The sequence below is a fragment of the Cetorhinus maximus genome, chromosome 17 (assembly GCF_964194155.1).
Source record: "Cetorhinus maximus chromosome 17, sCetMax3.hap1.1, whole genome shotgun sequence".
Lineage (NCBI taxonomy): Eukaryota > Metazoa > Chordata > Chondrichthyes > Lamniformes > Cetorhinidae > Cetorhinus > Cetorhinus maximus.
The window spans coordinates 33,782,086-33,806,788 of NC_135895.1; the positions used below are offsets into that span (position 1 = coordinate 33,782,086).

Below are 24,703 nucleotides of genomic sequence, written 5' to 3' on the forward strand. Positions count from 1 at the left end.
GAATCTAGGATTAAAAAAAGGAATTCCATTTTAATGAAATGAAATTTCCATTAAGTACTGCAATTAAAAATCATGTGGGACCCAGGGGTAAAGTATTTTTAAACAAACAACATTGCTGTAAATTGTTCATTTGTATGTCAAAATGTGCAGATTTTAATTTAATTTTACAGCTCCAGTAAGGTACACAGCTACACCCTGGCTGGGTTGTACATCCCTTATTCTCTATTACCAGCAGTATTCTCACTCAGATGTACCAATGCCCAGTTCCATATTTGTTTAACAGATTTCTCCTTTACACGACATTAAAAAAAAGTCCAGGGATGATTGCAGGGAACCTGGTGGTTTGGGACAACACACATTACACTCACCCTCAATTATCTGTTGCTAGTCGTGCACCGAAAACCAAAACCACACTGTAGGGGTGAGGGGGATATTTCAATAATGAAAAACATCCCTATTCTAAACTTGTCTGTCTGGCTCTTCTTCCTTTTTCCACACTTCTCACCACTATGTATTTAGTTTCAGATAGGAAAAATGTACAGTGACTATGGATATAATTGGGAACACTCAATCTGAGAACAGCACATATGGCTCAAGGAAATTAAAGCACCCAAGATCAGAATCATAGAACTAGTCTCCGTCAATTAAAGAAAAGGAATAACAGCTTTCAAAAGCTACTCTATCTAGTAGCAATCCTAGAAGTTGAAGGAGATGACACCAATGAAACAAACAAGTGCAAATAACAAACAGAGGACCCTCTCTTACCTGCTGTGTCCATACAACTCTCATCCTCTAGTCGGCAAGCTTCAGTCAGTGTGACGAAGAGACAGCCAATTGGGTCCAAAGGATGACCCACCCACCCTTCCAAATTTGTAATTGTAGTTACTCCTCTGTGTAATAATTCTGAAAAGAAATAATCCAACAAAAAAAATCAATAGTGTATAATATGCTCCAGCGGGCCTATAAAAAATTCTTTGCATTCACTAACAAATCAGAGATATTTTCTAACTGAATTCCAGTCCTATACATCCGCAGTATATTTCTTTTTTCCAACAGACTTTGTCATCCCCTTTAATTTTGCTCCTTGGAGTTTATTTTCCACTAACAGAGGTGAAGAAAAAAGGCAGCTGTATTCTACCATGACCAATTCCTTTCTGTGATCATGAGGAAATATTCAATTGGAACAAGCCCAATTCCTCTCTCCGAATAAGATTTAATGGCTTATTTCCAAGCCTTTCTCAATTAGGGGGCTCGTGAAGAATGATGAGTTACTTCAAGTTTATGTAACTCCAATTTGTAAACTCTTTTCAGCATGGGAGTTAAGTGTTCCCAGGCATAAAAAATACCTATTGACCTTTTACTGAACACCCATGTTGTGCAACTGTAAGTGCCTTTGCGGCCCACTAGTTACAAAATGAGTGGAAAAACACCCAACAAGAGTAGGCTACCTATGTACCCCGGTTACAAGATGCAAAGTTTCTCTTGATGTGGCCCACATTTATTATATGTTCACAGCAAGTACCTGGACCTCCTTGACTATGAGAAGTTGTTGGGTCCTTCTGATGGTTCTCCTATTAGTATTTTATAACTGGGAATTTGCTTTTATAATAAGTTGGCTCCCATTGTACAGTACAAACTACAATCATTTCCCATGCATTACTGCCAAAATAATTGACTTATGCTATTATTTTGCTAACTTTTTTTCTGATTTTAACCAGCATAATTGTTGTTATTAAGCCTGGTCTTGCTTAAAAGCAAAATCTTAAAAAGTTAGCAAACAAAACATATTTAGAATTCAAGCTAACTGTAGTTGTAGTGTTTCTGCCTGAATGTATCATTTAGGTAATGCACGATACAACAGTCAGACAAGATAGACTTCACTTATACACTTGTTCCACCAGCTGATCAAGAAGCGAAACCAATTGGGTTAGAATAGACCCAAGTGAATACATAAAAAACATAATACCTGTTGGAAGGTGCTTGGTCCTTCCACAATAAAGATTCAAATATGGCATGTCGCTTCTTGAAATAGATTCAAATGATACTGTGATTTGAAAACTTAATTTTTTCCACAATAGAAAAAGTCAACATTTTAAAGCTGCAAACCATCCAACTCTTAAAAAGTCTGATTGAAAGTATTGCTTAGTAATGCATCATCTATAGCTTTGCCCATGGAAAGTAAAGTCAGGGAGTTACCCACTGAGTTCATTGGTGATGTAGGTATAATTATGGGGACCTGCAGTTTATGAAGCTAATGGCGGGATTGTGCAGCTGTAGTTGTGATTGCAGATCAGAAATGGTGATGCCCAAATCCTGTGCGCGCTCAGGGCAGTTTTCTGCAACAATTTGACCTAAAATGAACAAGGGGGCAGTCATATTTAATAATGAGCAATGAGCCAGATTTAGTTTATAGCTTAACCAAACGTGAACATTTATCGAATAATGATCATAACATGATTGAGTGCAAATGTTGTGTTTAAAAACAGCTACTAAATTTCTAGATTTAGTCAAGGTGTAAGGAAGATATAATAATTTTCATAATGTTATTGGAATTTATTGCAGAGTAATAGTGGGACCTGTGTCTATGTGCATGTGCCTGTGCGTGTGTGTCTTAATTGAATTAAAGGCAGCTGGTCTGAAGGCTTTGATGTAACAGAAGATAAGCCAGGTTTGAAATGTTAAGTAGGTTAACATAGGTGTAAAGGGAATATTTGCACTTTTAAATAAACCAGGCTTAGACTGATTTTAAAGGAGGGGTGAAATGTTTCAACTAGACTGGGGAAGTTAAGAAACAGTGGGCAGAATCTTCTGGCTGACGTGTGGGTGGCGGAGCCCGCACGCCAGCGCTTAAAATGTTGCGCGCTGACATCGCGCGAGCGTCCCAACGTCAGCGCGCGGCAACACAATATTTCGGTCGGCGGGCGCGCTATGCAGTGGGACGCGCGCTCGCCATTAATTAAAGGCCTCGTTAAGGCCCTTACCTTGCCAATCGTCAACGATTTTGAGGGGCCCGTGCGAACTTCGGCTCAGCGCACGGGCCCAACGGGCAGGTGGGTAGGTGATTTTTTTTTACAAACCTCATCCAGTGGCGGGATGAGGTTTGATAGGGGTTTTAAAAACGTTTAATAAAGTTTTTGTTTATTTCATTAACATAGAACCATAGAACACTACAGCACAGAAAAACAGGCCATTCAGCCCTTCTAGTCTGTGCCGAAATATTATTCCGCTCGTTCCATTGACCTGCACCCAGTCCATAACCCTCCTGACCTTTCCTATCCATGTATCTATCCAATTTATTCTTAAAACTTAAGAGTGAGCCTGCATTTACCACGTCAGATGGCAGCTCGTTCCACACTCACACCACTCTCTGAGTGAAGAAGTTCCCCCTAATGTTCCCCCTAAACCTTTCCCCTTTCACCCTAAAGCCATGTCCTCTCGTGTTTATTTCTCCTAATCTAAGTGGAAAGAGCCTACTCGCATTTACTCTGTCTATACCCCTCATAATTTTGTAAACTTCTATCAAATCTCCCCTCATTCTTCTACGCTCCAAGGAATAAAGTCCTAACCTGTTTAATCTTTCCCTGTAACTCAACTCCTTAAGACCCGGCAACATCCTAGTAAATCTTCTCTGCACTCTCTCAATCTTACTGATATCCTTCCTGTAGTTAGGCGACCAGAACTGCACACAATACTCCAAAGTTGGCCTCACCAATGTCTTATACAACCTCACCATAACATCCCAACTCCTATACTCAATACTTTGATTTATGAAGGTCAGTATGCCAAAAGCTTTCTTTACAACCCTGTCTACCTGTGACGCCACTTTCAGGGAATTATGTATCTGAACTCCCAGATCCCTTTGTTCCTCCGCACTCCTCAGTGCCCTACCATTTACTGTGTATGTCCTACCTTGGTTTGTCCTTCCAAAATGCAACACCTCACACTTTTCTGCATTAAATTCCATCTGCCATTTTCTGGCCCATTTTTCCAGTTGGTCCAGATCCCTCTGCAAGCTTTGAAAGCCTTCCTCACTGTCCACAACGCCTCCAATCTTAGTGTCATCAGCAAACTTGCTGATCGAATTTACCACATTATCATCCAGATCATTGATATAGACAACAAACAACAATGGTCCCAGCACAGATCCCTGAGGCACACCACTAGTCACAGGCCTCCAGTCTTGAGAAGCAATCATCCACTACCACTCTCTGTCTTCTCCCACACAGCTAATTTCGAATCCAGTTTACAACCTCTCCATGGATAGCAAGTGTCTGAACCTTCTGAACTAACCTCCCATGTGGGACCTTGTCAAAGGCCTTACTAAAGTACATGTAGACAACATCCACAGCCTTTCCTTCATCTACTTTCTTGGTAACCTCCTCGAAAAACTCTACAAGGTTCGTTAAACACGACCTACCACGCACAAAGCCATGCTGACTATCCTTAATCAGCCCTTGGCTGTCCAAATAATTGTATATCCGATCTCTCAGAACACCTTCCAATAATTTACCTACTACTGACGTCAGGCTCACTGGCCTGTAATTACCTGGTTTACTTTTGGAGCCTTTTTTCAACAACGGAACAACATGAGCTACCCTCCAGTCCTCCGGCATCTCACCCGTGGCTAAGGACATTTTAAATATTTCTGCCAGGGCCCCTGCAATTTCTACACTAGTCTCCCTCAAGGTCCGAGGGAATATCATGTCAGGCCTGGGGGATTTATCTACCTTTATTCACTGTAAGGCAGCAAGCACTTCCTCCTCTTTAATCTCTATATGTTCCATGACACTACTGCTTGTTTCCCTTCCTTCCCTATACACTATGCCAGTTTCCTGAGTAAATACTGATGCAAAAAAACTGTTTAAGATCTCCCCCATCTCGTGAGGCTCCACACATAGACGACCACTCTGATCTTCAAGGGGACCAATTGTGTCCCTTACTATCCTTTTACTCTTAATATACTTGTAAAACCTTTCGGGTTTACCTTCACATTATCTGCCAAAGCAACCTCATGTCTTCTTTTTGCCTTCCTGATTTCCTTCTTTAGTATTTTCTTACATTTTCTATACTCTACAAGTACCACATTTGCTCCTTGTTGCCTATACCTGCTATACACCTCTCTCTTCTTCTTAACCAGATCGCCAATATCCCTTGAAAACCAAGGTTCCCTATGCCTGTTAACTTTGCCTTTAATCCTGACAGGAACATGCAAACTCTGCACTCTCAAAATTTCGCCTTTGAATGCCTTCCACTTACTGAACACATCCGTGCCAGAAAACTTATCCCAATCCACTCTTCCTAGGTCCTTTCTCATTTCCACAAAATTGGCCTTTCTCCAATTTAGAATCTCAACTCAAGGACCGGACCTATCCTTATCCATAATTAACTTAAAACTAATGACATTGTGGTCACTGGACCCAAAATGTTCGCCTACACATACTTCTGTCACCTGACCTGCCTGGTTCCCTAATAGGAGATCAAGTATTGCATCCTCTCTCGTTGGTACCTCTATATATTGATTTAGAAAACTTTCCTGAACACATTTGACAAACTCCAAGCCATCCAGCCCTTTTACAGTATGGGAGTCCCAGTCAATATGTGGAAAGTTAAAATCTCCTACTATCACAACTTTCTGTTTCTTACATCGGTCTGCTATCTCTCTACAGATTTGCTCCTCCAATTCTCTTTGACTATTGGGCGGTCTATAATACAACCCTATTAGTGTGGTCACACCTTTCCCGTTCCTCAGCTCCACCCATATGGCCTCTGTAGACGAGCCCTCCGGGCTGTCCTGTCTATGCACAGCTATGATATTTTCCCTGACTAGTAATGCCACTCCTCCCCCTTTCATCCCTCCCCCTCCATCACGTCTGAAACAACGGAACCCCGGAACATTGAGCTGCCAGTCCTGCCCCTCCTGCAACCAAGTCTCACTAATAGCAATAATGTCGTAATCCCACATGTCAATCCACGCCCTAAGCTCATCTGCCTTTCTGACAATACTCCTTGCATTGAAATAGATGCACCTGAGAACATTTCTATCATGTACAAACCTTTGATTTCTGTCTATACATGCATTCCTCGCTTGACCTTTATCCTCCTCCACCTCACTATCTGTTCTAACACTCTGGTTCCCCTCCCCCTGCAAATATAGTTTAAACCCCCCGGAGCAGCACTAGCAAACATACCAGCAAGGATGTTAGTCCCCCTCCAGTTCAGGTGCAAACCGTCCCGTCGGAACAGGTCCCACCTTCCCTGGAACAGAGCCCAATTGTCCAGAAACATGAAGCCCTCCCTCCTGCACCATCTCCTTAGCCATGTATTTAGCTGCATTATCTTCCTGTTTCTAGCCTCACTAGCACGTGGCATGGGTAGCACTCCTGAGATCGTAACCCTGGAGGTCCTGTCCTTCAATTTTGCACCTAACTCTCTAAACTCTCTTTGCAGGACCTCCTCCTCCTTCCTATCCAGGTCATTGGTCCCTACATGGACCACGACATCTGGCTGCTCACCCTCCCTCCCGAGAATACTGAGAACTCGATCCGAGATATCACGGACCCTGGCACCAGGGAGGCAACAGACCATCCGGGATTCTCGATCTCTCACAGAACCTCTTATCTGTCCCCCTAACTATCGAATCCCCTATCACTACTGCTCTCCTCTTTTCCTTCCTTCCTTTCTGAGCTGAGGGTCCAGTCTCGGTGCCAGAGACGCGACCACTACAACTTGTCCCTGGTAGGTCGTCCCCACCAACAGTATCCAAAACGGTATACCTATTGTTGACATTTTCACATGAGGGGGACATATTAATGAATTTTTTATTGTTTTTTTTTATATTTGCCAGCCTTTCAGCGATCTCCCTGAGGCCTCATGCGCGAAAGAGTGCACTCTGACAGTTGGGGAATCCCACCCCCCCCACAGGAAGCGCATAGCGCTTCCCGCCAGGCGGCCCGCTAGGCGGGCCTTAATTGGCCCGCCCACTTAAAATGGCTGTGGGGCCCGTTTTGGTGGCAGCGATCGGCTGCCCACCTGCTGGGTGGGGCCCACCCGCCCATCAAGGTAAAATTCTGCCCAGTGTGTTTATTTTTCCCAAAGATTACTGGTAAAATTGGTACTATGAGAGATTTGTATTATTAGAGAGGTAAAGTCCAAATTGAACATTGGGAATTTACATTCAGAGGGAAAAAACGGTTAAAGGAGAGAAGGCTGTGTGCAAGGGAAGGAATTCTAAGATTTAAAACATGTGAAAAGCCTCCAGCATCTACGCCTCAAGCTGCTGTCTACAAAGAACTGAAGTTAAGGAAACTCACTTTGAATTGGATTATTCAGGGTATCATGTTTCTTTGCCAGGGTCTTTTAAAATCTGTGCCTTACCGTTGCCTTAACGAAAATGTAACTGGGAGTTAGATTAATTAGGGGATTAGAAGTTATCATAGTAGTAATTTGTAGATCTATGTGTGTACTTAAAATAATTTCTTCTATTACTAAAGGGTTAATTTAGTTTTGTAAGAAACCTATAATACTCGGTGGTCTTATTATCACTGAATTCATGGCACGCGTCTTGAAATTTATACAAATTGAAAAACAGTTGTGGCATTTGTTTCAAGTTTCCCTTTGGGATTTGAGCAGCTCAGCATTTACCATTGGCTGTGTCATAACACAAGGCCAATGTCAATGGGATGATTGTTTTTTTTGTTCACTCATGGGATGTGGCTGGGACAGCATTTATTGCCTATCCCTAATTGCCCTTGTGAAGCTGGTGCTGAGGTGCCTGCTTGAACCATTGCATTCCATGTGGTGTAGGTGCACCCACAGTGCTGTTAGGGAGGGAATTCCAGTATTTTGACCCAGCGACAGCGTAGCAATGATGATACATTTCCAAGTCAGGATGATGAGTGGCTTGGAGGGGAACTTCCAGGTGGTGGTGTTCCCATGGGTGGAGTTTTATGAACCCCATCGCAGTGGGGGCAGCGCCATACAGTGAGCCATTCAAAAGCCCACTGACTTTGGCAGGACCATAAAATCCCGCTGGCATAAAATTCTGCCCCATGTGTCTCCTGCCCTTGTCCTTCTAAATGGTAGAGGTCAGTGGATTGGAAGGTGCTGTCTAAACAGCCTTGGTGAGTTCCTGCAATGCATCTTGTAGATGGTACACACTGCTGCCACTGCACGTCGGTGGTGGAGGGAGTAAATGTCTGTGGATGTGGTGCCAATCAAGTGGGCTGCTTTGTCCTGGATGGTGTCAAGCTTCTTGAGTGTTGTGGGAGCTGCACTCAACCAGGGAAGTGGAGAGTGTTCCATCACACTCCTGACTTGTGCCTTGCAGATGGCAGACAGGCTTTGGGGAGTCACGTGGTGAGTTACTCATGGCAGGATTCCTAGCTCTGACTTGCTCTTGTAGCCACAGTACTTAGGTGGCTAGACCAGTTCATTTTCTGGTCAATGGTAACCTCCAGGATGTTGATAGTGGGGGATTCAGTATTGGTAATGCCATTGAATGTCAAGGGGCAACAGTTAGATTCTCCCTTGTTGGAGATGGTCAGTGCCTGGCACTTGTGTAGTGCAAATGTTACTTGCCACTTGTCAGTCGAAGCCTGGACATTGGACTGCTTCGGTATCTGAGGAGTCGCGAGTGGGGCTGAACATTGCCCGATCATCAGCGAACATCCCCACTTCTGACCTTATGATGGAAGGAAGGTCATTGATGAAGCAGCTAAAGATGGCTGGCCCTAGGTCACTACCCTGAGGAACTCCTGCAGTGATGTCCTGGAAATGAAATGATTGACCTCTATCAACCACAACCATCTTCCTTTGTGCTAGGTATGACTCCATCCAGCAGAGTTTTCCCCCTGATTCCCATTAACACCAGTTTTGCCCGGGCTCCTTGATGCCACACTCTGTCAAATGCTGCCTTGATGTCAAGGGCAGTCACTCTCACCTCACCATTGGAGTTCAGTTATTTTGTCCATGCTTGAACCAAGGCTGCAATGAGGTCAGAGATTGTCCACAATAAACTGAGTAGATCTGCTAATGGGTAAAATGACAGAACAGTGGAGGTGTTCAAAAAAGAATGTAGTGATGCAGAAGCAGGTATACCCAAGTGGGCAAGAACTCTAATTGCCAACAAAGTCTATGGATATTTAAAGAGGTAAGGGACAAAATAAAACTAAAAGAAAAAGCATATAAAATGCAAAAAAAAAAGCAAAGATTCCAGTGAATGAGAGACAAACAGAGAACAGAAAAGGATGACAAAATATACTAAGAGCTATAAAAAAGGATTATGAAAAGAAACTTACACTGGATCTCAAAATCAACACAAAACCAAAAATTACAATTATATTAAGAAAAGGACGGTGGTTAAAAGCAATGTGGGCCTCTTAAAATCTAACAATGGTGACATATATATATATATATATATATATATATATACACATACATATAAAAAATATGGAAGCAGTAATTACTTTGCATCAGTATCTGCAGTAGAGGAAGAGGATAATATGTTGGACACCCCTGGTAAACTAATATTGAATCACTGACGGTGACTCACCAAACTTAACATAAGCAAGTTAACAGTAATTAAGAAAATAAAGGTACTAAAGAGTGACAATACCCCAAGATCAGATGGCTTTCATTAAAGGGCTTTAAAGGAGGTAGGTAAGAACATTTCAGTAAATTGATGCCCCAACTATAACCTTCCAAAGCTCTCTCGATTCAGGAACCGTTCCTTTGGATTGTAAAATTGTACATATCACTCTGTTATTTAAGAAAGGTGAGAGAAGAAAACCATGGAATTACAGACTGGTTGGCTTAACATCTGTCATCAGGAAATCACTAGAGTCTATAATTAAGGATGGAGTGACTGGGCACCTTAAAAATTTTTTAGCTGATCAGAGAGAGTCCGCATAGATTTGTAAAGTGTAGCCTGATGAGCCTGTTGAATTTTTTGAAGAGGTGGCTAAGGTGGTGGACAGGGGGGTGTCTATGGATGTTATTTACTTGGACTTTCAGAAGACATTCAATTAAGAATCTGTTAGCTAAAGCTGATGGAATTGAGGAAAATTATTAGTTACAAGATTGGCAGAGTGACAGGGATAATAGGCTGGTGCTCTAATTGCCATGATGTGACTAGTAGTGTCCCACAGGGTGCCTTAACATTTCACTGTATTTATTAACGAGTTAGATGATGGGATAGAAAGTCAGATATCCAAGTTTGCTGATGACGCAAAGAAAGATGGCATTGTAAACAGTATAGACGGAAAATTACATAGAGATGTTAATAGATTAAGTTGAATGGGAAAAACTGTAGCAAATAGATTTAAATATAGGCAAGGGTAAGGTCATCCACTTTGGAGCTAAAAATGATAGATCAGAGTATTTTCTAAGTGGTGGAAATTTAGAAACAGCGGAGGACCAAAGAAACTTAGGAGTTTATGTAGGTAGATTAAAATGTTATGTACAGGTATAAATAAAAAATTAAAAGGGCTAATGGAATGCTGGCCTTTATATGTAGAGAGCTAGACATCAAGAGGTTAGAAGTCATGCTGCAACTATACAAAACCCTGGTTATACCAAACCGAAAATACAGTTCAGTTCTGACCATTACACCTTAGTATGGATATATTTCCCTTGGAGGTAGCGTAACATAGATTTATTAGAATGATATCTGGACTCCAAGCATTAACTTACAAGGAGCAATTACACAAACTAGTATTGTACTCCTTAGAATTAGGGTTAATTTGATCAAAGTTTTCAAGATATTAAGGGGAATTGATAGGTAGAAAGAGAGAAGCTATTTCTGCTGGTTGGAGAATCTAGGTTGAGGATAGCATAGTCTAAAATTAGAACCAGATCTTTCAGGGGTTAAGTCAAGAAACATTTCTAACACAAAGGATGGTAAAACTTTTGAACACTCTTCCACAAATGGCAGCTAATGCTGGGTCAATTATTAATATTAAATCTGAGATTGATAGGTTTCTGTTAACCAAAGATACTAAGGGATACGGAGCAAATACATATATATGGAGTTAGGTCACAGATCAGCCATGATCGCACTGAATGGTGGAAAAGGCTTGAGGAACTATTCCTGTTCCTATATTCCAAGGAGTTTGCAACTTACATAGAATATGTAATATATTACAAGCGTGCCTTTGAAATGAATCTGCAGCCATAGAAGGAGAGTTTGAAAAGGTGTAGAGACTGATAACAGGAATGTATGGTACTGTGAAGATTGGCTCTGCAGGAGAACATCTGATTAGCAGTGTCAAAGGCAGCAGTTAGCTCTGCATCCATCTAGATGGGGCTAAGGATGGTTGAGAGGAGAATACTGCTAATGCTTCTTCTCTGCATTGCCAAACACCAACAAATTTTCAGGTTACACAATGCGAAGTACACATAAAAAAACTTATCAAAATTCTGAAATGCTAGTGAATACTCAAATTTTTGCATGCAAAAGTTAAAGCTTCCTCAACAAGACCCTTCCAAAAAGAAGCTCGACAACTACACATGAAGGGGACTTTCCAGACTCATTGCCATCACTATGAACTTAACTTAAATCTCCAGGCTGGTGGATTCTACCTTATTTTTCCCCACTCAGCTCCAAATTCCAATATAGAACAGAAAATTCTGGAAACTCTCAGCGGGTCAGCCAATATCTGAGGAGAACACAGAAAAGTTGAAAATTTAGATGTGGCACTCGACTAAGAGTAAAACCCACAACCAAAATTTTAGCTCATCTGTTCTCTCCACAGATGCTGGCTGACCTGCTGAGAGTTTTTAGTATTTTTTTGTTTTGGTTTGAGATTTCCAGCATCCACGGCTCTTGCTTTTTGTTCCATTTATGGCAAGTTACTTACACATGAAACCTGTCTTATAAGTAACTGCTTTGTGAAACGTTTCACAAGACTCACCTTTCTTTTGATGTTTATAGATTTCTAGCTGTCGTTGCTGCTGTAGACGGAGCGTATTGATGATTGCAACAGCTAACCGGAGAGCTTCTTTAGGATAACCATGGGAACGTAGGGCGTCCACCCTGGCACAGGCAGTGGGAACATGTTCTACGAGTATCAGAACAGTTTGGAGAGGAATTAGTATTAGGGCATTTTTGTGAGGGGGGGGGAGGAGTTAAGAGCAAGGAAAAGACTTTAAAAGCAAAGTAAATTTTATACGTTACCTAACCACAGAGGCTGCCCATGTGTGTTGAAAAGGAGGCTCTCACTCTCTCTCTGGTAAGAGGGTGACGCATAAAAATCGCTGCTAATAATACGCTGAAGATGACTATCCTGCCAGTGTAGATCACAAGCCTCCATTGCACGTGTGAAAACTGTCCGCCGTGGCCTAGCTAAAGACTCTGTTAGGAGAAAATATTGTGGGAAAAAGTTACTATATGCAGCTTACAAGGAGTACTGTCTAAAACGACAGCAGCAGCTTGAAACCTTCTTCTGCATCACTGGCCAGCAGAATGCCATAATTTGCATCAATAATTGTTCAATATCCTAGTTTTGAGCTACATGTGTACACAAGAACATAAGAAACAGGAGCACAAGTAAGCCATTTGGCCCCTTGAGGCTCTTTGCCATTCAAGAAGATCATGGCTGATCCGATCTTGGCCTCAGGTTCACTTTCCTCCCTGTTCCCCATAACCCTTAACTCACCTATAGTTCAAAAATCTCTCTCAGCCTTGAATATATTCAATGTCTCAGCCTTGAATATATTCAATGACCCAACCTCCAGAGGTCTCTATGGAAGAGAATTTCAATGATTCATGACCCTTAGAGAAGAAATTCCACTTTATGTCCGTTTTAAATGGCCAACCCCTTATTCTGAAACTATTGCCCTTAGTTCCAGATTCCACCACTGGGGGCAACATTCACTATCTATACTGTCAACCCCCCCTCAGAATTTTACATTTCAATAAAATCACCTCTCACTCTTCTAAATTCTGATGAGTATACGCCCAACCTTTCCTCACAACTCCTTTATCCTAGGAATCAATTTGGTGAACCTTCTCTGAACTGCCTCCAATGCAAGTATATCCCTCCTTAAAAAATAGAGACCAAAATCGTCCTATAGTTGTAGCAAGACTTCCCTACTTTTATACTTCATTCTCCTTGCAATAAAGGCCAAAATTCCACTTTCCTTCTTAATTACTTGCTTATTTGCATGCTAACTTTGTGTTTCATGTATGAGGATACCCAGATTTCTCTGTACCACAGCATTTTCTTGTCGCTCTCCATTTAAATTATGTTTTTCTTTTCTATTCTTCCTACCAAAGTGGACAGCCCCACATTTTTCCTCACATTATACTTCATCTAACAAATTTTTGCTACTCGCTTTATCTATATCCCTTTGCTGAACCTTTGGCCTGGATTTTTGTTCGCAAATCAGGTGTGCAGTGCTTAGAGAATTCCGAGCTCCACGAACCCAACTTTTAAAAATGGCTGGCCACATCTCTGATTTTCAGTCCAGGAGTAGGCAACCCCAGAAGCAGTGAGCAGGATGTGGTGCAAAGGAGGGTTGGGCGGAAGGAAAGAAAACATAAAACATCGCTCCAGCTTTCACACATCACATCCCCTCACACATACCCATGCCCCATCCATGCCAGCACATGTCACCTCATCCCCATACCCACCCCCATAACACCTGATACCCTCTATGACAATATGTGCCTCTGCACCTGCCATCCATGGCCCCTTCATACCCTGCATGCAAACTTATGCCCCTGTATCCACCCCATGGCCCTTTATTGTCCCTGTGCCAACTTAGGCCAACCCATGGCCCCACCCACCACTCTTTGCTCTTACACTTACCATGCCAACTCACCTAGTATCCATCATGAACAGACCTCAGGACACATGCAGAGATGAGATAAATAAAGTTCCTTAAAATGAAGTTCTAAATGTCTGTTGCAGACTTCACTATATTGGAAAAAGCCCAATCTCATTTATAAAAACCCATTTGCTTCATTTACATTCTTCAAGTACATAAAGCCTTATAAAAACAAACATTTCATTCAAGTGCATGATCCTTTATAACAGCAAGCATTGGAATTCATAGTCCCACTTCAAAAAGTCTGTAAACCATTTGTAGATGTCAAATTGAAGTGGCAGGCTGCTTACTGTGACAATGGATGGTGTGAAATCAGTCATGCAATAGTAATCCAGTAACGGGAGCCCTCAGGCTTATGTCAACAGACAGAGTCAAATAACAAGCAATGACTTTTTTTAAAACACTCCCCACATTTCTTTCAAAGATTTAAAGGGCAGGACTTTTAAATGCCTTGACAGCTCCCTTTGATAGGTCCTCTTGACAGGTTCTCTTGACAATTTTTGATTGGCCCTCTTGACAGGTGCTTTTAACAGGTCTGTTGACAATTCCAATGAGCTTGACAGTTAATGAGTTTATGCACTTCTTACACACATTCACGCCTAATTTTAACACTTCCAAAGGGCACCTGACCTGCCCGAAAGGTGTCCCAGCACCAGATCCAAAGGGATGTCTCAACTCTTGAAAGGAGTATCTTGGCTATCAAAACAAATCCACAAGGTTCAGACCTGCTCCTACCTGGTCTAATCTCCACACGTCGGGATTCAGGCACCTCTCACGCCAAAATCACATGAGTGGAGGCAGCTGCTTATTTCTCAGGGCAGCTGTCTCCACAAAATGTGCATTCACGAATCCTGACCCAGGCCCATTCCTGCCCCACGAAAATGGGAAGTGTCATGCTCGGGGGCAGGAATTATGATTTTCAGGCACTTCTGCCATTTTCACCACGACTGAGAGGCTCTCCCTCCGTCATGGTGAAAATCTGGGCCTTTGTGTCCTCCTCACAGCTTGCGTTCCCATCTATCTTTGTGTCATCAACAAATTTGACTACAATGCACTCAGTCCCTTTATCCAAGTCATTAATATAGATTGCAAAAATAGTTGAGGCCCCAGCACTGATCCTGGTGGCATTCCACTAGTCACAGTTTGCGAACCTGAAAATGACCACTTTATCCTGATTCTCTGTTTCCTGTTAGTTTCTTAATGTCTTGCTACCACTTACTTAATAACGGTTCCAGCATCTTCCCAATGACAGGTATTAGGCTAACTGGCCTGCAGTTTCCTGATTTCTGACTCCCTCCTTTCTTGAATGGAGGAGTTACATTTGTGATTTTCCAATCCACTAGGGCCTTTGCAGAATCTAGGAATTTTTAAAGATTACAACCAATGCTAGTATAAAATGCAAGCATGCCATTACAGCAATGGCAGACCAACCATGCTACTAGCTCACGCAACTTCACTAACAACCTTTAAAAAGTTAATTTTATACAGTGTTTGGGCAAATTTAATCTTGGTAGAATCGGGTATACAAGGTAATCTTTAAGTAGCCCCAATATATCACACGCTTAGTCAGCCAGACACGAGCTATATTGATAAACTTACCACTACTCTGATCATTCATCATTCATTAACCAACATACATTTCTTTCTGAAGTGAAAAGCTAAAAAGTAAAATAAAAACTGGGAGGAAGTTTAAGATTCCGAAGGTGGAAGGGGACTAAAAATTCAAAAATGGGAAACCCAATCCTGGGCAGCCTCTCAAACTGGAATGCTGCCAGCTGGGATATGGAGACAAAGGCCCAGATTTTCACTCCTGATTCACTGCACCTGCCTCAGGGGTGCAAGGTGGAGTCGGACCTGCTGCCCCCAGAGGCAGATTGGAGGCATCTACAGGGCTGATGAGGCCCATATCTGGCCACTGGGATGTTTTGTTTCCTTAAATTTTAGGCCCTCTAGCCCTCACACCCCATGGCCACCAACTCCCCATGCCATCTCCATGCCCCATGCCAACCTAATGCCCCCAGCTACCCTCTTGGACCCTTGTAGCCCCCATGCCAACTTGATGCCAACTAATGGTCCCTTAAAGCCCCCATAACAACAATGCAACTTTGTGCCTACTCATGCTCCCACATCCAAAACCCTTTGATCTTACATGCTCCATGCCAACACACCCAGTATCCACCATGGGCAGACTTTAGGAACCATGCTGAGATGAAAAAAAATTAAGGTCTAAATAGCTATTACAGCCTTTACTATAATTTTTAAAAATTCCCATTCATGAAAGCCCATTAAAAACATTTAAATCCCCTCAAGTACTTAATCCCTTAAAAAGACTTGTATTCATAACCACACATCAAAGGCAGGTAATCCTTTAATATCCTCTTTGAGCGGTCTATCAAACTGAGAACTCAGGATCCCTACTGAGATAATGATAGGTTGTGGAAAGCAGCTAAGCATTAATAATGACATAACGATAGTCCTTGGAGTAATATCAACAAACAGTTATTGTAACTGCTAGAACAGAATTTTTAATACTCTTATTGACAGGCAGCCTTTTTAAAAAAAAAATTAAAGGGATGTGGATTTAAATAAGTTCACATCTTCAGTATTTTTTTCTTTTACATCTCACTGACACATCAGGCTATTTTATTTTTTTAAAGGGATGGGGATTCAAATAACTTCACAGCTTGACAGTTCTACAGACTTTGTATGCCGTTCAAGAGCATTTGCGACTACTCTAAAAATTCCTAACTCCCACACTGTGGGCCAAGGCCCTTTCTACAGCAAAAATGGGGTCTGGTTAAACTCAGCACTGAACTCAAATAGCCCTGCTGAGTTTGGGTTTCCTTCATGTGCATCATGCGCAATCCCTTTTCCCTTACATGTGAAAATGGGATCCATCAGAAATGGCGTGGACTCCGAATCCGGTCCCGCCGTCCATTTTTGAAGGTCCACAGAGTTTCCATTTTCCATGACTCCATGAAAATCCGAGCCAAAATATTTACATCAGATCCTGCTTTAAATTTAACTAGGCATTCAGGAACCCCTTATACAGCTGCTACATCTGTTCCCTGTCTATCCATGAGTATTGGGATCCTGGTCTCAGGTGAGTTAACTGATTTTGGTCAGAGGGTGAGGTCAGCATCCTGAGCTAAATAAGGATAGGGATGGGTGGGTTGTTAAGTAGCTATTGCTGCTGCTCCTGATTGCAATCCAACAATCTCTCCTGCTAAGATGTTTGGCAAATACATTATTGGACTCCTCTGTGATTCCTTCCGAATAATTTAGCAACAAACATTAACACAAAGGCAGGCCACCCATGTATTCATCAAACTATATACCCTGCATGAGCTTTTAGGAGTAAGCTGAAAACAAAATAGTCACCAAGCTAACTTCAACAGCACCTTCCAAATCCGGGAAATCTACCACCTAGAAGGACAAGAGTAGTAAACACATGGGAACATCACCAGCTGCAAATTCCCCTCCAAGCCACATGCTGTCCTTACTAAGAACTATATTGCCGTTCCTCCACTGTCGCTGGGTCAAGAAATTTGGAACTCCCTTCCTAACAACACTGTGGATGTACCTATACCAGATGGGCTGCAGAGGTTCAGGGCAGCAGACCACCAGTATCTTATCAAGAGTAATTAGGGATGAGCAGACGCTTGCATCCCATGAAAGCATAAAAACTAATAGGATTTGATGTCCATGTTGATTAGCGCAGCATTGTTTCATCTTTGGAACCTGGGTTCAAACCTATGCTAGACCAATGGGTTGAAAGTCTTTTTTTCTGGCTGTAGGGTCCAATGTGAAATACGAAAGCAGTTCTCAATCTAGTTCCGCGTGAGCAAAGGTGTATAACATCCTTAATTTGGCAACTTTATTTAGACAGGCCACAAGGAAAGATGATGTGGGAAATGAAAAAAATCTCAATAGTACAGTGGCTATTCTGAGTCGGGATTAAGGTTGATCAGCAACTATATTTACAAGAAATGGGTTAGATTGGGGAGAGTGTAACAATATTAGTATCACTCTATTTATACTCTAACTCAGCAAGTTGTTTGAACAGTAAGTGGCGATCACATAAAGCCTGAGCAATTTGTGGTTTGCAAATTTGTGAGAGGAAGGTTAATTAAAATGCACAGATGAAGCAGAAATAATGTTGAATTGATGATTATACCTATATTGATGTTAACTAAGTTTTTTCATACCAAGTCCAATTCAGCAACCTAGGAACATAAGTAGGCCATGCAGCCCCTTGAACCTGTTCATCCTCCAGCAACTTGCCCACTTGTATCTCTATTGGCCATTTAAGCAGAAACAGTTGCTTTTATTTTAAGCATTTCAACAAAGTTGTTGATAAAATACTCCAAAACAATTACATGGGGAAGCAACACTGTGCAGAGACTAAGCATCGAGTAAGGAAGTAAATTTGAGAATAACCCCATTCTACTATCAAGGACCTCAGTGGATAACCTATGTGCTGAGGCTGCCCCCTTGAACTGGGGACAGCTTCGATCAAAAGGAAGATCAGACAAGAGAAAAGGGGAAAAATTAATGCCCACAAAGAGTGCATTTTAAATGAGATATTTTAAAGTTTATCTGGAATATCTGGCACAGGCAGCAGACATTTTCAGGGAGAATGGAATGGAAACTTCTAATGATGCAACAGTCATAGCGACTGACTAAGAAGTCACCTAACGGATGGTTAACTGCACCCAAAAGAAAGCAGCTGCACAATTAAATTACGTATTATTGCCTTTTTAAAAAAAACACAAATCCTTCTTTCCAAGTTGTCTAAAATACACTGTAGATTAATTATGGAAAGAAAATGGAAGCTTCAAGTACCGAGTTTCAGTTAGAAAGCACTCCATGAGGAGTATTTTTTTTTCATGGGGAGGGGGCAGACTCCTCACCCCAGTGGAAGGAAAGTCAGCCAACAGCCAACACCTCGGAAAGCGCCCTGCCCCGAAGACATAACGCTCAGTGGTGGGAAATACCCAGTGTGAGAAAGTCCCACGTCTGACAGCTGCTGGCCTAGTCGCCCCAGCCCTGCTGGGGCTGCAAGAAGGACCACAAAGGAGAACCATGGCTGCCAGAGATAGGCAAGTTCTTGGCTTTTAGGGTGGGGAGAGATCCGATAACCCAAAGAGGAGTCGCAGATTTTCGACGTCAGGTCGCAATGAAGGAAGTTGGGTGGGGGTGCGGGTGACATCTTGGGGGGGATGCCCCTGATGCATACAGTGCACTCCCCCAAATGTGGTATCCCCCACTTCCTTTACTGCTCCTTTTCATCTAGGCCACAAAAAACAGCCTGCCCACACTCACCGTATTATGGCATGGGCAGCATATTATCCTGATCAATAGGATTGCTAACAAGCCTGAATAACCTTAAATTATTTATTTACATGTGGTGGGTAGGCTGATTTCGTATTATCGTATTATGGAGGTCAGCTTGGGGTTGGGTGGGAAGGTAGTGGGTGAGCCACCCAATATATTTTATGTGCACCCCAGCTGGAAACACACCCGGCGTGGGCATGTAAAATCCAGCCTATGCAGTTTAAACGATAAAGAACAAGTGCTTTGTCGGAATAAAGGAGGAAAAGGTACTAATGATGGTTCTAATGTTAATCACCACTATCATATTGGAACACACAAGCCATGAGAGACATATGATTTTCCCAACAACATTTTAAAATTTATACTCAAAAAATCTCTAGTCACTGACTTGACTCCAACAAGAGATGCAGATTCTAAAAGCATGATGTTATGCATTTAGCACTCAGCATTATATACTATTTTTCTTTATCCTGCTTGCATCAATTAGTGACAAAAGTGAGACAACTAATGCGTGATATATAAATTTCAGCGGGACTAGGATGACAATCTTGTTATAGGGGCAGTGATGTAATGATAATGACACTAGACTAGCTATCCAGAGGCCCAGGCTAATGCTCTGGGGACAGGGGTGCAAATCCCACCATGGCAGCTGGTGGAATTTAAATTCTATGAATAAATCTAGAATTAAAAGCTGGTCTCAGTAATAGTGACCTGAAACCATTATTGATTTTTGGAAAAACCCATCTGGTCCACCAGTGCCCTTTAGGGAAGGAAATCTGCCATCCTCACCTGGTCTGGCCTACTTGTGACTCCAAACCCACAGCAATGTGGTTGACTCTTAACTACCCTCTGAAATGGCCTAGCAAGCCACTCCATTGTATCAGCGCTACAAGTCTGAAAGGAATGAAATTGGAAAGACCACCTGGCATCAACCTAGGTGCCTGAAACATCATTGGCACACCCAGCCTAGTCAACCCTGCAATCCTTAATAATAACTGGAGATTTGTGCCAAAGTTTGGAGATCTATTTCACAAGCTAGTCAAGCAACAGCCTGACAAAATCATACTCTCACAGAATCATTTATACAGACAATGTCCCAGACCCTACTGTCACCATCCCTGTGTATGTCCTGTCCCACTGACAAAACAGACCCAACAGAAGTGGTAGCACAGTGGTATACAGTCAGGAGGGTGTTGCCCTGGGAGTCCTCAACATCGACTCCAGACCCTATGAAGTCTCATGGCATCAGGTCAAACATGGGCAAGGAAACCTCCTGCTCATTACCATCGAATACTCCCCCCCACCTCAGCTGATCAATCAGTACTGCTCCATGTTGAACACCATTTGAAGTCTTTATTTTAAAAAAAAAGGAAGAGTTGCATTTATAATACTCAGGACTGAAAGTTCTGCTAACGTGTTGTAATTTTTGGTTATCCTCCAAATTCCCCAACATAAAGGGCAGCAAATTGACCTCTATAAATTCTGTTCCATAATCCCTAGTAGGTGCGAATAGTGGTGTGCTGTTACTCACTTATAGTTTTCCTAGTGGAGTAGATGGAGAAAAAAATAAAAAGCATTGACTCTCTAGTCTTGGAATGAGACACTGACCATTAGAGAGATTAGCAACTCAACATCTGGACATACAAGCCCAAATCATTAACAATAGCAACTCATACCACATGTTAATGGTATGCATGAGGAAAGTTGAGTACAGTAGACAAATAGCATTTACCATATTTAGAAGACAGCAACATTTCAACTCAATGGAAAACAGTTTAATAATGAAGTCAGGAATGCATATCATAATGCAAGCATCAATCATGTTAGCATAGAGAGTCAAATGGGGCAGTGGTGGCGAGTATTAGAAAATGAACGCACAGAAATTTAGTCATAAAAGACTATGAAGCAAGATGCGCACAGAATACATTAGATCTTTGGAGACAACATGCTGACTTTTGTCCAGGAAGGAGACTGAATTTTATATCCAAACAATTGTCTTAGAAACTTTAAACAGTAAGGTAACTCTACAGTTCAGCATCTTAACTGGGTACTTAGCCTGAGTTATTACTTAGCCTGCAACAATTATTTAACTTTTTCATAACTTAGCAGGACTAAATGGATTATAAATGACAGTTTCCATCACTATTTTATACTATTTCTGACGATGGGATGCAAGAGTTCCCATCTTTTTCCCATGCGAAATTAGTTTAGATAAAGTCAACCCAGATCTGATGGGTATGGACACACAGAACAAAATTGTCCCTTGTTTTCTTAAAAGTAGTAAGGATTTCTGATCTGGGAAGTGGGGAAAAAATCATGTTAGTGTACTATGTGGTGATTTTCTGTTATGGGACTGTGCAAAAGGTAGCTTCACTCTATAGTTGTCTGTGCTTTACCTGACTTTAATGTTGACACTAGGTGATAAAAGCAGAAGAGAATTTCTACTTCCTTGCAATGACAGACATCCTTCTTCTTGATGAGCATAATCTCCATGGGCGGAATCGTCCCAGATTTGCACTAAATGCGGTAGTGGGCGGGTAAAATGGATGTTTTACCCACCAGCCATGATGGCGGGTTTTCACACCGTATCATCCTAAACCCGCTGCATTACTTGTGCATTCCTGGGAAACATGGCTTTTCCATGGCCGGCAGGTTCTCATTTGCCCGCCATGCCATCACCTCGCCCACTTCATGATGCCAGGCACCACATTTAAAGTACAGCCGTGCTCAGTGCTTCCAGCCCAGGACTGCAGCAAAGAAGACATAGCCCCAGAAGGGAAGAAGACTGCAGCCCTCGAACACCTTTTGAATGCTGTGGAGGCCTGCTGTGATGTCCCCTACCCCCGCTCAGGCCGCAAGAGGGACAGCTACATTACCACTCCAGTATGGTAGGCAATGACAGTGGTGATCAGTGCCAATGTTGCACAGAAGAGGATGGCCATCCAGTGCAGATAGAGGTAAGATTGATCTCATCTGTGCAGCCAGGATAAGGCAACTATCTCACCACTCTAACATCACATTCAAGCCCATCATACATTCACTGGCATCTCACTCACTGCCAGCTCAATGGATATCACCACCCATTCTCACACACATACCCTCACATGTCTATCTGGCCTCACCTCCTCTGGAGACTGCCTCATCAGCCCTCACCATCTTGAGGCCACTCACACATATCAACATGTGCCCCCATATACACACCCTGGAATACCCTCCTTCCCCAGTACAGCTCTCATCCTGCAGCCTCTTCCCTTGCCAGAGGCTACTTCTCCCCCTTCCCCAAGCAAGCCTTAGCCCTGCAGCCATTGTAAAGCCCCCCACATATGGCTGATCTGGTAGGTAGAGACCTACCAGTAAGCCTCCCTAAAAGTGATGTGGTGCTGTCTGTGAAGCCTGGCACAGATGACTGCGAGTGCTGACCGAAGCAAGGTGGGTAAAAAAACACCTTGAAGTCCCGAGCAAAGTGCAGCCCGCAAGTGCACGCCTTATAGATGCTGTTGTGAAACACATCGACGTGTTTTCCCACCACTGTGGGCAGATGATCCAGCTTGGGGGAGGAGGGGGGAATGAGTCTGGCAGACTGGCCTTATAATGGTATGCTGATGTATTATAATGAGATTCCTGACGTCCAATGGTGGGGAACACGGCTCGCCATTATCAGGTGGAATAGACGATTGCAAACTAGTTTCACAACATTGAGACCCTGATTTTTAGCCTTCCCACCATATTGTCCACTCAGGTCACCGACCACGCCCGACGCCAGCGGGCACGGAAAATCCCAGCCCTTGCAAAAAAATCTATGTAACAATATGCAGCTAATTCAGGATATCTATGTTGAGTAGACATATTGAAGCATCATCCCAAACTTATTCTTTCCTTGGAATGGAACTTGGTCTCAGATTTCCATTCTCCACTGGCCCCTTCCCCCAGCACGCATTATGGACCATTACTTACAGACTGATTGGAGATTTTAAAAATAGAATCAAGTCATTAAAAATAACCTGATGATACCCAAAATTGTCTGTTTACTGAACTCCAAGTGGAAACTGTAAGTGAAGCTGATTTTGTAATTGGCAAGGAAAAGACTGCCAATCCCAAAGCATGGAACCTTTAATTACTCAAGAGGAAATCTATGCACAAGTTATATTAGTGATAATAGTTATACAGTTATCTTCACTAAGTTCCTTGTAGAAGTCAAACAATCACACAAGTAGAGGTGGATTATTAAGTTATTCTACAGCTTTGTAGTCATTTCCGTACATTCACAATTAATTGAATAACCACTGGTTCTTATAAAAGTGAATTGTGTTATTTATTTTAAAACAGCTGTAAAAAAGAATGATTAACTACAGCATTCTCAATGTTGTTTTCTGCAAGTTATTTTAATATTTGTAATGATAGGTAGAGGAGATATTGTTGAGATTAAAATTGGTTGGAAGTAGTTATTGAGATGGATTGTGCAAAGGAAATGAGTAAACTGGATTAATATGATGAGATCACTTATGCATTCCTGGGTTAAATGACTGCTGCTGAAATCAACTAAAACGCTGCAATACCACCAAATAATTAACTGCAATATTGCTAATAGTTAAAGTGATTACAAATCTGTATTGCCTGCATACAATTTAACCCCAGTTTTAGATTAGTATGCGGCTGCTTGGTAGCACAGAACTTGAGTATTGCTGAAAAAAACAAGTTGATAAAGATTTATCAGTCGGGCCCACAGTAGCTCTGTTATGCATGCTAGAAGCTACATATATTCACACACAGGGCCCTGTCCCTTGCAGACAGAAGGAGCATGTCCACGCGTTGCACCTTTTTCGCTAAACAAAACCCTGGGGCACAGCCATTCCCTGATTCATTCCCCACAGCAATGACTTGACCAGAGTTGACCTGCCTGATTTGAACTAAAGGAAAAGCTTGGTAGTTAAATTTTCCTGGTGTATTCTCCACGGCAACACCTCTACCAATCAGAGTCCACTTGCCAACCAATCAGCACTCTCTTCTCATGCTGTACAAATTGTTGCCCCCTTTATAATTGGTATTCTTATGAATCCGTCCTGATGAGTGCAAAATGAAAAGCTTCAACAGCATGCCTTTTTTTTCAGATTAGTATGTACTGACTGAAGTAGTGGATTAAGTCAATTACAATGGGTGGATTAATTTAATAGAAGTTTTTTTTTCCTGCCCAACTTCTGCAACAACTTTTTATTGAAGGGATCCCATGATGTCCCACAAGTCTATTAGATTTCTTGACTTTGTTAGCATATTATTTTGTCTGCTATAATGTTAATAGCAAGTGATAACTGGCACTATCTTTAGGACAAGGAGTGTTTTAATATACTGGGGGTGGGGTTCCAACACAAAGAGCGGATTCTTGTTGAGGTGTCGGTAGTCTTGCCTGCTGGTTGGAATGCCAGCGAGAGATCCATGCTGATACATGTATAAGTGCATAGGTGCAGAGATCTCCCTTGGTCGGGAAAAGATTAATTAAAGCTGGGCAGGATAAATATGATGCCACCTGTTGGAACCTATACAA

At 42.2% G+C, this 24,703-nt stretch overlaps 1 protein-coding gene across 5 annotated transcripts in view; it reads right to left on the minus strand.

Moving 5' to 3' along the window:
* LOC144692310 (zinc finger SWIM domain-containing protein 5) overlaps window positions 1–24,703 on the minus strand; it is a 248,934-nt gene that overhangs the window by 16,155 nt on the left and 208,076 nt on the right. For all 5 annotated transcript variants that reach the window (XM_078560963.1, XM_078560964.1, XM_078560966.1 and 2 more), the window contains 3 exons: window positions 12,173–12,349; window positions 11,910–12,056; window positions 766–903 (listed from right to left, as the gene is read on the minus strand). In XM_078560963.1, the coding sequence (XP_078417089.1) occupies window positions 766–903; window positions 11,910–12,056; window positions 12,173–12,349 (462 nt within the window). The remainder of the gene's footprint in view (window positions 1–765; window positions 904–11,909; window positions 12,057–12,172; window positions 12,350–24,703) is intronic.